The 20,852-nt window shown below is 38.5% G+C and overlaps 1 protein-coding gene across 3 annotated transcripts in view; it reads left to right on the forward strand.

Moving 5' to 3' along the window:
* Window positions 1-20,852, forward strand: part of mib2 (MIB E3 ubiquitin protein ligase 2) — a 91,277-nt gene that overhangs the window by 16,176 nt on the left and 54,249 nt on the right. For all 3 annotated transcript variants that reach the window (XM_041799452.1, XM_041799453.1, XM_041799450.1), the window contains exons 2-3: window positions 11,565-11,963; window positions 14,893-15,064. In XM_041799452.1, the coding sequence (XP_041655386.1) occupies window positions 11,741-11,963; window positions 14,893-15,064 (395 nt within the window). In that variant the 5' untranslated portion in view covers window positions 11,565-11,740. The remainder of the gene's footprint in view (window positions 1-11,564; window positions 11,964-14,892; window positions 15,065-20,852) is intronic.

The following is a 20,852-nucleotide window of genomic DNA, read 5'->3' on the forward strand; positions in this document are numbered from 1 at the left end:
GGAGCTAGTAGTCTCACAATTAGTGAAATTGAGATCACCTGAGTGCATGAATGAATGTTCCTCGAGGGATTGTAGTATAAAGACACTTGTGTCTGGAAGGTCCAGTCACTGGTCAGTCAGTATTCCTGGCTACCATTACATCATGAAGAAAACAGAACGCTCCAAGCAACTCAGAAAAGTTGATTGAAAAGGAAGCAAAAAAAAATCCTAGGCGTTCAACATCACCTATTTTTTGGCTGCAAAATTCAAGCATACCAGGACAGTCAGCTGATGATGTCTTTCCTCCATATTTGTTTTCTCCTGAGGTCATGTTTGATTCTGAGAGATTTCTTGTCTGATGCATCACCATTGTGAAAGCTTGGCAAACAGCAGTTGTGGTCTGGCCAAACTGTTTTGTATGTGTGTGTATTGGAAGGATTAAAATGTTAAAACCATTGAAACTGTCCTTATGTCTGTGATCTCTATGCTAGTGAAACTGGTAAAGATTTGAAAACCATCTACTTTATTGCAAGCCTTGAAGAAAACTTTAAAAATTGCATTTCCCCTTGTTGGCCACACTGGTTGTGTAGATTTTAGGTCTTATAGCCTTGATGGAGTTTATTTGTTTTGTGCAGGGTTTCATAATGTTCTTTAGGTATTACAAATCAACTTAGTACTGTAGGCCAGTTGCAAAACAATCATACATCTTGTAAATAGGCTCAAAATCTTTAAATAATTCCTAAAAAAAATCAATGTGTAGTAGTTTTAAAAAGTAGACCACCTACATTCCTTTATGTAAATTATGTAACTTTCCTGTGTATTTTTGGCCTGTGTGCGTTTGTTTATGGCTGTGTGTTTATTGGAGTAGTGACCAAACGCCTGTCTCGTTGTTTGTGTGAAGGAGGCTGACGTTGCCCTCACAGATTGGCCCTCAGCAGTGTGTATGACGGAAGCCAGTCCATCTGTTATTGCAGGCAGAGTGCTGTAATCCTCCTGACTGAGTCCTCGCTCCAACTAGAAACTATGATTTATCCAATCTTTACGGTTTTAAGTTCTCACAGAGCCATGTGAATCAGCTGACGCTCTCCAGGTCACGCTTACTATGAGTCAAATAATTAATTTAGCACACTGCCGTTTGACATTTGGAGTCTGATGTGGCAATTTGAAGATTATATTTGGTTTAAAAGTGTTACTTAATACTGTCTCAGACAAATGTTAGACTATTATACAGATGAAATGTGTCTGTTTTTCACCACTTTAATTCATCAAGGTATTATGAAGTAGTTCTAAAGTTGTTGATGTCATCATTGTCTGAGGCAGCATCCTGGTTATCGCGGTTTTCAGAGGATTTAGGTTCAGCATTTTATTTGCTTTTGCCACTGGCAAACAGTGGGAGCAAATTTTGTCATGGAGTCCATGAGTACAGACCTGGGGTTTGGTCTGCTATTTGTTGCAGATAACACGACGCTAAAGAGCAGACTAAATGGAAATGCGGGGATAAATAGAAAAGTGTAAATACAAAAAACTAAAGGTTGAGTGCCCCCAGTTCAAACTAGCAGTTTGTTTGTGTTTCATCAGTCCAGATTGTTAACAGTTTTTTAACCTTCCACTGTGCTTGAAATCTGAAACATACGGACTGAAAATAACTTTGCTCCCATCAAGCTCTCATATGTAACCAAAAATAACACCAATGTGCACTAATGGATGGAATAGAATGGTGCTGGATTTTTCCCTGTACCTGGTACTTTTTGGTGTCAACTCTGATGAGGTTTCAAGGGAGCTGAGCTGATACTAAAATGTGACGTCAAGACACTGAGTGGTCAGAGAGTATCGTCACTAGGAGATTTACAAGTGGGATGTCTGATAAGGGAGTCAAACACCTCATATCATTTGCTTCATACTGTTGTATAACTTACCAGACTCTCCTCTATTTTCAGTTGTATTTCTTTATTTCCCGGTGTGCAACCGTCTCTGCAACAAAACTTGATAACCAGGTACACCATCCCCTAAGTGTTTTCTAATGTTGTGTTAACCTCCACTCAGCTGCACTATGACAACTCTACATAAATTAAGGAGACACTATCAAAGAATATACTGTCATGAAAAAACAAGGTGCTCAATACGAAAACCAGGAAGAGTAGAGCCAGTACCACATATGGAAATGCATCTTAAAACTACATGAAGCAACTACAGCTCTACTACTGCTCTTTATTGTTCTTGCTTATGCTTCCCTAAGGAGCTCACAGCTTTTTTTTTTCACCATCATGTCTCATCTGGACATTTTGTCTTCCATGGTGCACAGTCAAGCTCTGTACATCCTTTTTCCAGGACAGCCTGGGCTTTAAGAATATATCTACTACAGTAATGTCACTTGAATTTTAACAAAGTTATCAGACTCTAAAGATGAGAAACATACAAAATGGAATCTGAAACTCAAAGATTTTTATTGATAACACACAGTAAACAATGGTGACTAAGGCTTTCTTTGCACAGACTTGTTCTCCCATCTCTTTGGGACCAAGTAGTGAAAAAATAATTATTCTGTGACTAATGTTTTTAAAAAATCTACATACATACTAAAAAGTGCATGCACTGTTTTTTTGCAGTTAGATTCATTTGTGCCATTACTCTTTTCTTATCAAACAGAAACTGGACTCCAAATCCTGTTTTTGGCTAACTTCTTAATTGCCTTCGTATCTTAGAAGTGAAAAATTGAATAATATATATAGTGCCTTTACTCTTGCTTAACTCCTGATATTGGGTACAGCTAAAGCAATAGCTGGCCTGACCCGACCAGAATGATCTGACCTTAAGGAACTTTGTTGTCACACCATCCTGTTAATTCATGTCAAGGTTTAAAGTTGCACTTTTGATTAGTCTTCTAATGAACACCGTTTAAAACAGTTGCTTTGATTTCATGTATTTATTTTTTAAACCAAAAATATACTTGGGCAAACAGTCTGGTGTTTGGTGGGCTCTATATTCTCCTGCAGATATTTTGGAGAAATGTGAAAAAAGAAGTCTCACCTGGAAGTTGTGTAACACCAACCTCTGGCTTCACTGGAATTTCTGAGAAACTCGCATCCATTCCCAGATGCATAACGTCTGTCACATCATGATAGATGTGACAGTGTGATTGAAGGGTTCAGAGATTGGGTGGCCACTGATACCAGTGCTTAAAGATATTTACAACTGGTTAGTGGGGCCGGTTCCTCATATTTAAACTAGAATGAACATCAGTTTTAAAGGCTGATACCTTCCATTTGGTTGGTTGATTCAATGATCTTGTTCGCAGCAGGAAGCAATCCAGGAGAGAGACAAAAACAGCCGGAGTAATAAGATATGATTATCTGATTTTTTTCACAGCAGTTACACTCTGAAGCGCTTAGAAACACATCAAAAATTTAGACAAATGCACTGAGTTTTATTAATTATTTGGCAAATATGTTGTATTAATTTCCTTTCATCGTCTCATGAAACTAGTCTGTAACAGACTGATAGAGAGCAGAGGAGAGAGACAACAGTGTCTACTGGTCCCTAGAAGTTTTTATGCCCCGACTTGTGGACTTATTTTCAGTTTACCTTGGTAACAAACTTGCTGTCTGGTGTTTGTGTTCAGAAATCACCCAGCACTGGCTGCAACAAGTGAGTTCTGTCTTTATAAGATGAAACAAAAACAGTTAGCTTGAGTTATTTTGTATGTAATTCAGAATAATCATTGTCTGGGTCCAATGACAGCGTATATGAACATAGGCAGTTGCACGCTGGTTGTCTGTGAGTCAGTTGTTATTCCAGTACAACATAATGAGGTTTAAGAGATTTTATGTCTCAAATCTGTAAGAGTAAGACTAAAGTTGGGTCTTTGATCACGAGTTGATGGCCAGTGGCCCTTAATGAATGTTGCCCGAATGATCAGCAAATCAAGTCGGCATGACATCTGTCATCAGCTTGTAGTGCTTTTGTAGTCATCTGACTACTCAAAAAGCTTTTTTATACCTCATCTACACTGATTTTTGACCTTTCCAGACAAAAATTTTTATCACATGACTTACCTGGAAGTCTGGCCAACTTTATGTGTTGTTTCGTCATGCATTGTACAAAGGGACATGACAGCTGACTATGGCCCAACCAGCTGCTCTGGGTGGATTTCTGGCATGTTTGATATTTTGGCTGTACTCCTACACACTTGTGCAGTGAGAGCAGAAACACCAGCAAATTCCAAAAATTCAGGCCATTTTTTTCTTTGTAAAGAGCTGAACAGTGTCTGAGATCACTATGACTGCAGGAGGAATGCCTGTTTGATTAACCTTTCCTGACAATACAAGAAAGAAGATAAACCTACAGCAAATAGGCCTATACGGACCTCCATCTGACTCTGAAATAGGGGTGCACCGATTGCAATTTTCTGGCCGTTCACCGATCACCGAATTTTAAAAAGCCTGAACTACCAATTCCGATTTTGGCCAATACAGGTTTCTTTTATTACTGACAGCATACACCCTCAATGTTCCAATCTTATTCTATTGAAAAACATAGAACAATACCCATGAAACAATACAAACTTGTTGTTTTAACTGCACATGAGGTAGTTCTCTCAAATATAAATGGAAAGTTTAGAGCATTGCTGTCTGAACTACTAAATTATGTCAGTTCCTTTAGTCTTTCATTTTTCACATTTTATTAAGTAGAGGTAGATAAGAATGGTGGATAAGATCAGTTTCACATGTAAGTATTGGCTGATCGCTGATCCCCCAAAATTAAGGAAATCGGTGCCAATCGATCGGTGCACCCCTGCTCTGAATAGTTGTTATTGTTTAGCTGCTAGTTGTGTTTGCTGGTCTTTCTTTACATGTGTATGCGAAAGATTTGTTGGTATTTGAGCCGTGCAAATAAAACAGAAGGTCTGACTTGACCCATTTATTCCACATTTACACACTGAAGGTGGAGGCTACTCTGCAGATCGCAATCAGTATTAACTAATCCCGTTCATACACATCCATTGGAGGTTTGGCGTTTTGCCCAAGGACACATTGTCATAGGGGCAGGAGCTGGGGATCAAACCCATGACCTTCTGCTTTCAAGAGCACCAACCCTACTGAACCACAGGACTTACACCAGCTCAAAACCTTACAGCAGTTTTATTTTTGCTGTGTTCTTTCTCTGATAGCATGCTGGGTTAAGATTTCCTGACCTTTTGTGGCTACCTTACTTAATGAATCCTAAATTTCAACAGGAGGTAATAACTTGGCAGGTAGTAATCGCTCATTGCTGTTTTGGATGCATTTTTTGGATGTACTTTTATTTCCTGGTAGCTACCATCTGTTAACACCATCAAATAGCTTGCATTTGGATTTAAGAAGATAAGTGTATTCTTACTGAGTGTTTTTCTGAGTGCAGCAGAGCTTCTTTTTGAATATGTCATCGGTGTTATTGCAAAGGAAAAGGATGAAGCTCACTGTTGGACATGTTGACATTGTTGTGTAGGTGAAGTCCTCCTCTGAATCCCCTGTGTTTTGTCTACCTGTCACTCCTGGTTCTGGTCTATTTAATAATGATAAGATATCTGTGAGCTGGGCCTGAATTCTCTCTGGAAAAACTCGGTGTGGGGGCAGCAGAGAGGGGGGTGGCGGGGGGTAGCTAAACGGTTTCAAATGTAGGTGGTAGGTTAACATTTTTCTGTGCATGTCTGTAAAACAGTTCCTCCATCCAGTATGCTTGTGTGGATCTGTTTCACAGAGTCTAAGTCACTGTTCAAACATTCTTAGGTGGAGGCCAGGAGATTTTTATGTACAGTACAGATCTATCAAGACTCTATTCTCAGTTATTGTCACATCAATTTGGTATTTCCTATGCTTGTCCACACCCAGCTTGCTTCAAGCTGCATGAAAGCCCTGCACTGCCTGAGACAGCTCCTCTGTGTGCACACTCAAATGATAAATGATTAGGTGGGATATAATTCCATTGTATAAAAGATGCTAAGCTGTCATTTTGGACAGAAAATGGAGCATAAGCAGCCTGCTTTTCCTCATTTGATCCCTTCCAACCCATATGTTTGCATGCTTAAGCAGATGCCTTTAATACCAAAATGACATTGTAATCTTGATAAGCATGCAAGTGTAATCTGAGCCACATTACCGACATCTGCCTGCCCTGTTATTGACAGATGTTTTTTTTAAACCTAACTGAACTATGAGGCTGTATATCAAAAACTCTGACTGAAGCGTTTAAGCTAAATGTAAGATGGTTTGCAAGCCAGACAAATAAGCAAAAACATAATAAATCTTTACAGCATGTTGGTAATGTAATATATTTTCTTCATTATACTTCATTTTTACAGCCTATTGAACAACCTGAAGTCCTTCCATTTTAGGTTAATGGTGATTGCAAATGGAAAAAAGATGGATTAACATCACCATCTGCTGAGGAATACCATCAGATGTGTGGTCGATCAGTGCTTGATTTCAGTGTAAGCTCTGATAAGCTTACCCTGACTTTCTCTGCCTTATGTTTAGATTTATTCTCAGTAATGTGTATTGAATCACCATAGAGACACTCACTGTGTGAATTACTGCAAAAACTAGGGATGTACCGATGCATGGGTTGAACATCAGTATCATATTGACCCTCTTTACAAACATTGTCCATCTGCGAATAATGTGGCATAAATAGATAGCAGTAGCCAATGTTGACCTGTTGTGTTAAGTCAAACTTATACTGGCATCTTGTTCACCTGACTACTGCATCAAAAAAGATAAGAGATGCACAATATTGGATTTTTGCCGATATATGATATGGCGATATTTACAGATTCATTTTAGTCGATATGATATTGATACTGATATTAAAGTATGCTTTTTGGACAAGAAATTTCAGTCCTTTTGGACACAATTTAAGGTTTTAGGAGGAAGGAAACAAACTTTAGTCCTTAAAAAACACTTTAAAGTTTAAATAATGAGGATGATTAAAGAAAAATACCCCAGCTGACATAGGTCTGTTGGTTCAGACTTAGACTCCTCTGATTTATTAGTATGTATGGACAAAATTTACAGTCGACGAATGCTGAAATACACAGGCAAAATATCGGATGTAAATATTGTCAGAAATTCTTATATTTGCCAATACCAGATCGATAATATCGTGCATCCCTAAGAAAAAAAAAGTTTTTTATTATGCAGAAGAAGTCACTTTTTTACTTTGACTGATTAATTTCATGGTCAAAAATGGCAGAAAATGCACAGTGAGAGTCCTGCACTAAAAGAAGTGATAAAAACATTGATCTCAACATCAGCCCTTATTTTCACAATTGATGCATCTCTAGTTGAAAGTATTTTTAACATTATTTTTGGGCTTTTTGCCTTTATTCTTGAAGAGTGAAAAGAACTATTTGGAGAGAGAGTGAGGGCATGCACCAAACAGCACTGAGACCGAGAGTCGATCCTGTGACCAGTGAAGAAGCCTTTGTTTATGGAGGCCTTCTCTACCCACTGAACTAAACCTGCACTCCACTCAGTTAAGGGTCTTAATGCTTCCGATGGTAATCAAATGTTGCTGGCAAGTGAGAAATAGTTGGTAATTTTAAGGAAGGCTACCCCATCACAATCATTTTCAGTGCTTAAGAAGTCAGTTCTTCTCCCTCCACCCTTACATTTATGCTATTACAATCCTCATTTCTGAAAAGCTGTGATGTTGTGTGAAGTGAAACTAAAACCAAGATTTGAAGACCTGCAAAACAACAAAAGCTGAAATTTAATTGGAAATACAAGGAAAACATGTTTAAATGTTGTTAATGTCAAAATAACTATTTGAAAAATGTATGCCATATTTGAATTGAATGCTGACATGTTTTACAGGGCTGCAGAGGCTAGTAGTGTGGCCTCACAGCATGAAGGTTCCTGGTTGGTCAGGGCCTTTCCGTGTTGAGTTTGCGTGTTCTCCCCGTGTGTGTGTGGGCTCTGTCTGGGTACTCCAGCTTCCTCCCACAGACCAAAAACATGCTTGTTGGGTTAACTGGTGGCTCTAAATTTTCTGTGTGAAATCTAAGGGGGGCTGGTTGTTTGTCTCTGTATTTCAGCCTTGTGATTGACTATCTAGTCCATGGTGTACCCTACCTCTAAACCAATGATAGCTAGGATTGGCTCCAGCCCCGCTTGTAGATAATGGATGCATGGAACATGCAACAGTTTAGACAGTGGAAACAAAAGACTTTAAAATTCCGGAAATTCTGAGTAAAAATCCTGATCGAACATCTTATTGTGAATTAAATGACAGGTAACAAATTAGTAATATGATTGTGTATAAAAAGAGCTTCCCACAGAGGTTTCAGCTGTGTTACTTTGGTGCAGTATACAATAATACACCATTTTGTAGTGCTTTATTGCACTGATGAGTACAAGATACAATCCCACTTACGCAGAACAGAAAGTAGGGAATGAGTGCAACCTCAGTCTAATGAGAAGGATGTGGAGGTGTTCACCATTTTGTAGAAGACCTCACTGGAAAATTTGGCTTCTTACGGTAAAGGCTGTCCCATCTTTTTTGAAAGATGGTGCTGGGATCGAGTTGAAATGGAACTTATAATTTTCTAAAAGCAATGAAAGTTATAAGTTTCACGAGTTTAGCTCATCGTTACAGTCTGTTTCTACACTTCACAAAACGTCTCAACTTTTTAGGAATTGAGGTTGTTTTATGGATAGTTCAGGACAACAGGAAAGGTTAAATTGAGTGAATCTGTACTGAAACGTGCCAACTGTATGAATATGTTCTTTACTTCCATACAGGATTGTGTTTTAGTAAGTCCAAAGGGATTTAACTTGAAGATTTTTTTTTACTGGTGTCTGTTTTTCTCATGTTGCATGTGTCAGATCTGCTCAGTTGGTTTCCTTCTGATATTAAAGACTTTATAAGGGAAGAAGCATAAACACAGAAACAAAAGCACTTCTTTGTTTTGGTTTGTGAAGTGCTGATATCCTTTTGAAGTTTTTTTAACAGGTTTTAAGTATCAAAAACCATCTGGATATAATTTTCCATCTCATCCATCATAGTTCTTTCTGGACCTCTAGCAGGAACATGGTGTCTTGATTTGATCAGCAGCTTCTTTGAGACACCTAAATATTAATGGGCGTGATTAAGGAAGCCAGTCAGTACTGAAGTAAGATGAAGAAAAGGTCAATATTGAAGAAAAATTAAACTTTAGTCCCTGCCTCCTTTGGAAGGTTGTGCAGTGTTTTTGTCATTTTTGTGACATGTAGCCAGCAGGTTTAGCACAGTTCTTGTTGGCTTTCTTGAATGCTGGGTACATGTCTAATCATACTGACTCAATAGCTGTGACCCACAGCTGTATAGTTTCTAAATAAAGCCTATGCTGATTGGACTTTATTCTTACTTGCATGGTGTATTGAATTACTTGATAGTAGGGCTGAATGGTTTGCAAAAATAATCAGAATTTTTTCCCCAAAATATCGCAATTGCGATTTAATATGCCATTAGTTTTGGGTTAATCTTATGTATTTTTTGTCAAATTCAAGCTATAAATAATTCCATAAATAAGACCAAGTGTATTAAAAATCAATGAAATTATGAAGCAATTGTTACATAGTAGCATGAATCTGAATATGGGTGTGCAACAAGCTTTAAGCTATAAAGGAGGTGGCTGGGGTGGAGGAGGTGAAGCTGGCTACCAGCTGATCGCAGCTGTGATATGACTTTTGAGAAGTAACGCTAGGCTTCATCAGTTTTAGATAAAATGAGTTAACTATTTTTGATCATATAGCAAATGTGATGTCATTCGCTTTGTTCAAGGGCATTATCATTTTTATGTCACCCATTTTGATTAAGAAAAACAGACATAAAACAAAAAAGGAGGATTTTTGTAAACCATTATTGAAAGTTGATGCTTGAATGTTTGCATAATGTGCATAAAATCTCTGCGTCTGCAACAAACTGATTTATTGAACTGGCATTTTGACACATTTCAAGTTAAAGAAATATTGTAACTTCTGCAATCTGTAAATTGCAGCAGGCCATATTGCGATTTAATCCTATTTACGATTAAATGCCCAGCCCTACTTCATAGTAAGAAAAAATAGAGAGTTTAAAGCATTTCCTACTTATTGAGATGTGGGTCCTTTTTGAAGCTAAAGTTAAGTCTTCAGTCGTATTCGTCTCCTGTGTCCTTCAGTTTTACAAACTTGCAGCTTTTGTTTTTGCTACATCTATAACATTTTTGTTGTGCAGTCAGACACTAAAACAGAACTGCAGTCTCACCAAATAATGCATTAGTTTTAAAGACTTTGAAGCTTGTTAATAAAGATAAAACATTGCACTGGTCATACCAATGTTTCTTCTGTGTCACATGTGATTAATGAACAGGAATAGATTTCTGCTGATGGTCATGCTCTTCAACAAAAGTTCCTTTCTACACTTTACTGCTGACTCAAGCTGCCATATAAATCTGTTTTCCCTCCTTCCTGTGTTACTTTTTTGTTTGTAGTACCCAGAGACATTCATTCACATCACTGGAGTCATCAGTCAGTGGTGTGAACGTGTGAGTTCATCAGTTCTGTCCATGTGACAAGATTTTGACTGTTTTGTGTCTTCATGCAAAAACACAAGGGTTTGTAAGTTGGCTTTATTTTTGCTCAGATTGAAGGTTCACAGACACTTCACAGTCAATGGTTTGGGGTTAGATTTAAGTGGCTGACTGTTGTGGCTAGCATGAGTAAAGACGGTAGCTTGTCCGGCTAAGGATGCTACTACTTTTGTGTGGTGTATGTGTGTTTGCATATGTCAGGTCAAGGCTTGATTAGCTCAGCGGGGCGTAGCAGTCGTGTCCAGCTGCTCTCTGCAGAAGTGTGCCATGATACACAGCAAGGACTCCAGTGAATGATCCACCAGCAAAGGAGAAAAACACAGCTCAGATATTAATGAGACATATGGTGTGTTGCTTCCTGAGTCCCTCTGCAGCCTCTGACAACATCTCACAGGTTGTGTGATTTGTTTGCTTTTTTGAAAGCAGTGGGATGAGCCTAAAAGTTTTTGAAAAGTTGGCAAGGATTAGTGATTTATGATGTTTTTCATTCATTTGTTGACTTAATTTATACTTGAATATTCTACCAGTCTTATTCTTTAGGATGGTTGCTTTTCTCTGACATGCTTAGAGAGATAAAATGTTTTTATCTTGCTGTATTGCTGCAAAATCTCTGTAAAAAGATGCTACCATTCCAATTAATCTGTAACTTAAATTAGGGATGCATGACTAAATGTGATCTTACAAGGTGAAGCATTCAGTTTGCAGAACTAATTGACCTACCAGCTGAGTTTTTTAAGGACCTGATACTAATTCTGAACTACTGTGAGCTATTTCTGTATCTTGCGTTTTCAGATGCATAATCAGATGTAGTGTCTGGATTATGTTTTCTTTTAGATTTCCTGCCTGAAAAACATGAGTACAACATTAAAACTGCACTCAGGCTTTCAGCCCTGAGCATAGATTAAAAGGAATATGATCTGTGTGTTAATATTGTAAATAGTTGCTGCATTTTCACAAGGTTGAATTGAACTTTTATCTCCTTTTCTCTCATCTTCAGTCACCCCTGATCTGTTCCCCGAAACCCCCCTGGTGCCGTCCCTGCCTGCAATATCTTCGGCAAGATCCAGCTCCGTCCCCCAGAAGCCTCGGAGGCCCAGTCGCAGCGGATCTGACAGTGCTGCCAGGCCCCGACCGTTGCGCTCAGCCCCCAGGCCAGGCTCCAGCAGAGGCAGCATGGAGGTGGGCATGCGCGTGGTGCGTGGCCTGGACTGGAAATGGGGAAACCAGGATGACGGAGAGGGCCATGTAGGTACCGTGGTGGAGATCGGGCGACAAGGCAGCACCACCACGCCGGACAAGACGGTGGTCGTGCAGTGGGACAGTGGCACACGGACCAACTACCGCACTGGTTACCAGGGTGCCTATGACCTGCTGCTGTATGACAATGCTCAAATTGGTAAGCACTAAAGAAAAAACATCATATAAACCCAGAATAATTTCAAGCTGAATCTGTTTTAAAGGTTTTCAGTAATTATTGATTATAGTATGAAAAGAATTGTCTACCTCTGTTGTGCATATGCCCATAATAGCCACAATAACCGGTTAAAGAAGCAAAAATTGTTTGCACTCACTCAGTGATTGATACCCAGTGTTCCATATAATGAAGTTCCTTTTTCTGAATGTCCCTTCCTCCCTAACTGATAAACTGTAAGGTTTACTATTATTGGCTTCTTGTTGGTAGCAAAGTTTTATCTTCCTTGCTCATAATCTTTGACCCCTTATCTGTGCCCCACTAATGATGATATCAAGCTAAGACTAGCTATGGGAGGTGTTTGCCCTGAGGAGTCAGAACCTTGCTGTACTTGTCTGAGGTAATTGCTCTTAATCCAGGTTTCATTGCGAGGGATTGCAAGAGGAACAGTCCTTCCCTTTACACATTAAAATGCCATGTGTTTTGTTTTGTGCTTTACATTTGCATCAAGTTTCTCAATTGAGTTTTTTCTCAAGAATTTTCTCTGAGAAAGATAAATCCTCTCCAAAACTAGAAAAACAACATTGCATGTTAGGGAAAGTGTAATCTGACAATGAATAATGAAAACTTAGGCCGGCCACACACTAGACGATTTTTTAATCTGAAACAATTTTTAAACCGTGGGAGACCACAGACTTCAGGACAATTTCCAAAGATTTTTCATCTTTAATCCTCTGAACGCACACACTAGACGACTCAGCCGGACTGTCAGATCACTGGAGACCACACACCTGCCGACCTGCCTGCGACCTCGTGTTATCATGTGACTTCAGGAAAATGATAAAAGGATGTCTGTCGATACCATCTTGCTGTCTCTCCAAAACAGAGTGTCCTGGCATACGTTACAGGTGCAGCAACAATCATAAAACAAGGGAAAGACTCATGATGAAATCCTGGCTGTAATTAAGGTACCATTGTGTTTATGGTTGTGGGTGGTGAAAGTACGTATATGAGTCGTCTGGTGACGCTACCTGGTGTGCTCGTTCTCATTGGTTGTTGTAGGTACTCTGTCAGTGGCACTATGACTTACAATCGTAAATATCAAACATGTTTGATATTTACGATTCGGGGTCTGGGAGGCTACGACGTGATTTGGAGCAGTAAATTAATCGTGTTGACACCACACACATGCTGACTACTCACACAAATTGTTTGCGACAAGGTTCCAGTCGGTATATGCCCCCATGATCGTCGGGGAGGCAAATCTTGCCCCAAATCGGGCTTAAAATCCTGTTTTGTGTGGCCGGCCTTAGCAACTATTTGATAAAAAGGGCTGGGCAATAGGACCTAAAAATTGAACATCACACCTGATTTATGGTATCAGTCAATTTTCTTTTGTGCTTGAAGATTCAAATGGAAAAAAGAAATGACTAAAAAGTGCCAAAAATGAATGAATGACTTGCCAGATTATTTGCAACAAAGTCCATGTTAGAATTGACTTGATTTATTTCATGTACTGATTAGGGGTATACCGATAATGACTTACAAGAATTATTCTAAATTTCCCAAAACTATTCCCAAAAAATGTTTAAAATCTGTTTATCGCCCAGCCTTAATTTCATACATCCATTGGATATTTGCTGGTTTTTACACTTAGTACAGATGTTTTTCTTTTTCCTGTAAATGAGTCTATGTTTGGTTTTCCATCTTTTATCTACACTGCCTTTATTGTTCAGAGTCATGGGAGGTTGGAGTAGATCCCAGCTGTCATTGGGAGAAAGGCGGTGCACCCTGGACTGGTCGCCAGTCAATCACAGAGCTGACATGTAGAAGCAATTTAGAATCACCATTCACCAAAAAAGCATGTTTTTGGACTGTGGAGGGAGTATCCAGAAGGAACTAATTTATTTACATGGTGAACATGCAAACTCTGGACGGAAAGCCCCTGTCCAGAACAGCTTTGAACCAGGAACCTTCTTGCTGTGAGGCATCAACCACCAAACCACCATGCTGCTCAGTATCTCAAATAATATTCGACCAATTGAATTTACTTTGGAACTCCTGTCAAACTGATTTGTAGCTGCCTGCATTCGTTGATCATTGAAACTTAATGACCCTTAAATTCACATAACTGCATTTGCCAATGGGGCCATTATAATTTGGAACCTGAAAGAGCCCTTTTTAACTCGACAACAATGAGAGCATTTATTTATCAGGCATGATATCATCATTCTTGTTCTTTTAAGAATTTAGGCACGTTGGTTGACTAAGTCCTAGAAAATAGAAGTCCATTTTCAGCCTAAAGAAATCAATTTTTAACACATACTTTGGAAAAACAAGGCCTTTTCATAAGCCTCTCCTCTGGCCTGAATGGTCTTTTAAAAACAAAATCCTTGTGTTTATCTTGTGTAATTTTGCCAACTCCTCCATCCTTACAAAGCGTATTTTTTGAGAAAGTCTGATACAGTTCAGTCTATCTCTCATAGTCAGCCATCCAGCTCTATTTTGGACTTGAATGACACACACATTAATGTTGGACTCATTAGCATTTTGCTCCATTTAAAGCGACATTTTTCTGCCTCAGAAGCTTGCCCTTCAATTAATGGAGCGAATGAAGAGGAGGAGAAGAGATGAGGAGCTGAGGGGGTGGGGGTATTTTTGTCATGCTGTTTGTGCCTCAGTTCTTCCACATCTCATGATATTAGCCATTGTGAAAAGTTTCAACTGTAAGGACATGACATATGCCCACAATGCTTCAGTGACCTGCATATCACTGATACATGAGGATCCTGCTCACTATACAGAACGTGACAAGTTCCTTACAATTTGTTTCTAACTTAATAGTGATTGAAATATAGAAATCAGGGTCATTTTGAGTACAAGACCCCACTGACTTCTCTCTTTAATCCCCCAGGTGTGCGCCACTCCAACATTATCTGCGATAGCTGCAAGAAGCACGGCATCATGGGAATGCGATGGAAGTGCAAAGTGTGCTTTGACTATGACTTGTGCACCCAGTGTTACATGAACAACAAGCATGACCTGGGCCATGCTTTCGAGCGTTACGAGACAGCACACTCCCAGCCGTGAGTACTGCACTCCCAGTTCCCCTGACAAATCCTCCTCTTTAAACATGTGATGCCTGTTAAATTGTCTTTTTCAGCTAACCAGTTTTGTTTAAATCTAGTGCACCTAAAAGGAGGTAAGACCTTGTTGACCTGATTAGTGTTAGTTCCCAAACATTTTTAGTCCTGTACCTGTCTGCAAATACCTCAAAATCTAGTCTGTGTTTTTAAGAGTTTCTCTTCTTTTCTTTCCTTTTTTTCTTTAGCTGTAAATCGCTCAGGTTAGCCTACTCGTTCCTTCATTCTGGTCATAATATCCTCACAGTTTCAGCCAAATTCTTACCAGAATTTCTTTCCAAAACGGTGTGTTTTATTCTAATGGCAAGGCTACAGCTTCTATTCAAGACGGATATTGTTTTTATTATTCTACTATAGTTATTTAGCCAATTTCTAAATTTGATTTGTATTTTAAGTCAAAGCAAACCTTGATATATTAATTTATATCAACTATAGCGGTGGTTTTTAACTGGTCTTGCCAAAGGAACCACCACAACCTCCTTGATGAGAAATTATGACCCAAAATTTAGAAGAATTTCAACCACTCCAGTTTATTTCATGAGGAATATTGCTGTTTGGACATTAGAAGGAACAACACATGACTGAAAATGAGAGGGGACCAAACAAACACATTTGAGTATCTCATCAATCATTATCAAATCCATGAAAGGACGTAGGTAGGCAGGTACTTTATTTATCTTGAGGGAAATTCAAGCATTCATCTTACACATGTATATAAAGCATGTTCAATTCAGAAAAAAAGTCCTTGCAGAAAACCTGTATTAAGCCTTTGCAAAGTAAAGTTTAATAGAATAAAGTCCTTTAAAGTAATAGAAAATTTCTATTACTAGTTCTATTTAAAAGAACTTATATACATTTTAAACCATGAAAACTAACATTTGAGATTACATTTGTATGTATATGTAACAGCATGCATTTTAAGGTGCCAGTGTATGATCAAGTATCAATTTAGATATTGAAGTGTCTGGAAAAAAAACCCCCACAAGAATTCAAATATGTTATTTTACCTTATTTTACAGTGATAATATGTAAATGTCTGTGATTTTCCAGTGATCTAGAGGACTTACACCATTACCATGAGCAAAACTAGCTTTGATAATGAGAGTAAATATTCAGTAAACCATGGAACCATACAAATTACCACTGAAACACCATGTAAAATAAAATACATGAATGTGCAGTCATGTGCATAAGTTTTAGGCGTGTAGGGTGCAAAGGATTTATCATGGGGCTCTGTGTGCCATAATCCAAGGCTGGAGAGGAAGCTGAGGGCTGGATACATGTTGACACGTGTCGCTCGGCAGCCAAGATCAAGCTGGATGGCATTTCTTTTCCTTTCTTTTTTGTTCCTATGGTGATATGCCCATAGACCACTGGTGGTTTTCAGGCCCTTGGAATATCCACAGCCCGGCCAGGGGGTTGTGGCAACCCTAGGGCCCTAGGCAATGCTTACTCGCAACGTCCACACCTTACTCCGCCCTACAAGTGTGGTCTTTGTTATTTCTTCAACAGGTTATCTTCCCATGGCCCTGGTAGTATGCAAGGACATCCAGATCTTGACTTAGATTGTGTCAGTCCTCCTTCCTACCTAATGGTGACCCCAGGCAGGCTTAGTTGCTATTACATGCCTTACTTCAGCCTCAATATTTGGAGCAAACATGCCTAAAAGTTCTGCACAGTGCTGTATGTCCACTTAGGGCTTCTGTACATTCTAGACTTTTTGCCACAATGTTGGCCCACTGAAAAAGCTCATTTTTGATTTCTGACCCTCTAGTCGAGAAGCACTGAACTAGAATGATTTATCAGAAAATGACACAAACACAGTCCCACATGCATTCTTGCCCAGCAGATTACGGAGGTTTACAGCATAGCACATTATTTCAAGGTGACAAGACACTGATTATCGTTTCCCCAGGAGGCTTGTTTAATGTTTGTGGATTCTCTTGTCCCGCAGGAGTCTGGAATAAGGCACACAGACAGGTGTGTTGCTTTGGCAACCATAGCAGAGGCGCATAATTGGTGAAATTAGCAGAGGGAAATGTTTGTGTTGTAGTAGTGACGCCAATATGATTGTATCTGTCCTTGTCTTTAATGGAACTAAAAACAAACTCTGTATGTCTCTCTTGTCAACATTATTGTCGTGACCAGCAAGGTGAGCCTTTCTTTAAAGGTTTCAAAATCTTGGAGAGTTGGAGAGTTGTTTTGTATCCTGAATCCAATCAGTGATTTATTCCAGGTTTCCATATTAACTTTCTTAATTTCCGAAGAATAAAGTATTTTAAACTAGATGAAGTAAGGATTAACCTGTTTTTATGTATAGTTTGACCTTCATGTAAGATACTGTTTTGAAGTTTTTAGAAAGGAAGGAACATCTTGATTCTGATCTCTGGTTTTTATTTCTGTGTTTTATAATTTTCTGAATATGTTCTTTGTGGTTGCATCAGGGTTTAGTTTGTAGTGTGACAGTCAATGTTCATTGGTCTTTCTAGTTGTGTATTTCTAATTTGTAGGAACAGTAAAAAAATGTTTAACAATACATGATTTAACAGGGATTTTTGAAATTGATGACATATTTCCAAGTACTGTTGAGCCGTTTTAATCCTAAATTGAATATTTTAGGAAGATTTTGATGGAAACAACAAATGCAGTTGTTTCTGAGTGTTTAGTCAGCTTAGACAAATCCCACTTGGCCTAGCTGTGGATAAATGTTTAGTGAGCTGATTCCAAGTGTCCTGTGTATCCAGCTCTCCCTTCAGAATCCACTCTTCTGCATCAGTTCACAGTAAAGCTCCAAACTGCTCCAGGCACCGTCTGAATGTCAGCTGGATGGCCTGTTCTCTTTTTAACGAGGTGATATGTACGACCCAGATTTCTCCTATAGTTTAGCCTGGTCCAGGTCCAACTCTGTTCCTTGTATTTTCCTCAGCCTTATATCCAAAGATCAGGGAAAAGAGTGCTAAGAGTCATGACCTGTTTGACTTGATTAAAGCCTCAGGTTACTCTAGTTTGAAGGTGTATTTTTTCCCATGAGTTTGGAAACCATGGTGTGCTTCTACACCTGCATATAATATATAAATAAATATCCTTCTATTGTTGCTGATGATCGCTGTATCTCTAGCTGCTGCAGCTCAGTACAGCTGCTCAATTAGTTCTTCTTTTACCATCACCACTTTTATTAGTATACATAAAGTTGGTAGCTCTGAAGAAGGAGCTTTGATTTGTAACTTTACTTATTAGCTAATTTTGCAAATGAGCAATAAATACAGTACAGACCTCAACAAAAGCATCCGTAAGCGTTTGTGCAGAGATGGAATACATATTAAGGCTTGTTAGGAGTGTTTCAGTGCCTCGAGATATTTAGTTGTAGCCTATTTGTAAGTCAGGGCTTTCCATAACAGTATGCACAAAATGCATCCTTGTATACTTAGGCTGAAAACTGCTGGCACAAGTCCCCAAGAATTCATTTTGCTTTGTAAATATATAACTTACTAAAGAAAAAAGGGCTAAAATTGACAAGATTCATCATTAAAATTCATTGTATATCCTTACAAAGCAGAAAATGTGGGGGGGGAAAAAACTGTTAAATCCCCTCTTCAGGATTTAGGACATTATGATTTAACTCCTAGATGTTGTTTTAAAGACAAATTTGCTGTTCTATAATAGCATGTAAATCAGTTTGTATATGCATAAGGGAGACAAATTAGTTGTTACATCTTAAACTGCAGATCTTGAGTTGGTAATGACATTAATGAGGGCTGCACAACAAGTCATCATCACAGCATGAGTCTTTGCATTAAACACATCACATTGTTTTAAATTTATTGCTATTAATAAGAAAATGTAATTTATGCAACCATGTAGTGATTTCTCACTCAGCATGTAAAATTTGATACATTCTCACACCATTAAAAGCTCATAAGATGAAGATCAAGCAAGCTATCCGCTATCCTCGGAGTAGCTGCTGTCAGTATAGTGGTATTACAAACGATTGATTTAACTAGATTCACTGGAAATATGTTGCAATTAGCTATTGCTAATGTGAATCTTTGCTCATAAAGTGCAAGTCTAAGAAAAGAATTGACTTAAAATAAAAAAAGAAAGACATTTTGATTGTAAGATTTGATTACTAATTGCTTAGAGAAACTTGCTGCATTTATTTGGCCTCACTGGATTCTTTTCCTCTATGGCTACAGGGCTGTCTGTAAGCCCAGCTGTCAGCCAAACAGCCAACTACTCACTCAACTAAAAATCAATCAATTAACCATACTATATTTATATAGCTCTTTTCATAAAAATCAATGTAGCCCAAAGTACTTTACAAACATTAAAATAAAAGAAAACATGACCTTACCCCAGCCCACCTGCCCCTTTAGCCCATCTCGTAATCCATCCACAATATGGCAAAATGTCATAACTAAAAGACTCTGCAAAAACAGGAGCTTATGTACTGAGGAAATGCTATCTAGAGATTCATGAGGTTAGGGTTAAAGTGTAGAAATATAGCATGAAATAAATTAAAAATAAATTAAAATCAAATAAATAGTGAAATATGCTAAGATAAAATAAAACACTCATAGAGACCTCTGAGGATAAACTACTAAAATTTAATTCGGAATTTCAAATAGATTAAGATAAAACCTAAATTATTCAAACTAATTAAGATGAGAATATAAAATGTAGTTAAAAGTCAGATTAAAAAGGTAGGTCTTGAGTTTTCATAGAAACATAAGCATTCAGTGCAGCTCTCAGGTTTTCAGGTAAGCTGTTCTACAGATGGGGGGTAGATATAAACATGCCTCACCGTATGTTTTGGTTCTAACTTTGAGGACTATTAACAGAGCACTTCCAAAGGACCTGAGAGCTCTACTGGGCTCATGGGGCAAAAGCAAATCTGATAAACTACAGCTGGCTATTTGTTTTCCTATTGCACCATCATAAAAATGTTTGACCTGCATAGTACGGCTACCTTTTCCTTTATATTTAAGATTAATTTCAGCAAAGCATCAACCTAGATAAGAAAAGTTTTTAAATTAAAGATGTTTCTTTGCAACTTAAATACTAAACTAATCTCCTTATTGTGGTGAAATCACTTATATTCTTAATGTGTGGCTGTTATTTAGGTTTTGGGTCTGTGTGAAACTGTAAACAGAATTCTCTCTTTCACTGTCTATAAAGTTACACCTTTATTTTTTTGAAATGACCCTTTAAGAGCATCATGATCAGTCATGCAGCAATGTGAGCTTCAAGCATGAAGTAGCTGAATTGTTTAATAATGAGTTAATAGCTGTGTTTTAAATTTACGTAGTTCAGTTCCCCCCAGAAGTGATGCTTAAATAGTCCTCTGATTGCAGGGATTAAGTGTTGCTTAACCCAGGTTAGAGAAAGCTCTCAGACCCCCCTAGCTGGCAACTTTTTCTCTCAGACTGTCTACTTTATATGCCTGTGGAAAACCCTGCAGCTAAATGTATATCACAGAAAGAAAAGCTAACACTGTCATCTTTTTCCCAGTAATGTTTAGCATTGGCATGAACCCTTTGGTGCTGGTTTGGCTCAGTTGGTGGAGCACTTGCACGTGTACAGAGGGTACAGTCCTCTATGCACAGGCCATGGGATCAAGTCCTGGTCTTGATTCATGCATAGTGCATGTCTTCCCTAACTCTCTCTTCCCATAGTACCTGTCTCTCTTCAGCTATACTGTCCATTAAAGCAAAAAGGCCAAAAATAGTCTTAA

Source organism: Cheilinus undulatus, linkage group 11 (assembly GCF_018320785.1).
Source record: "Cheilinus undulatus linkage group 11, ASM1832078v1, whole genome shotgun sequence".
Lineage (NCBI taxonomy): Eukaryota > Metazoa > Chordata > Actinopteri > Labriformes > Labridae > Cheilinus > Cheilinus undulatus.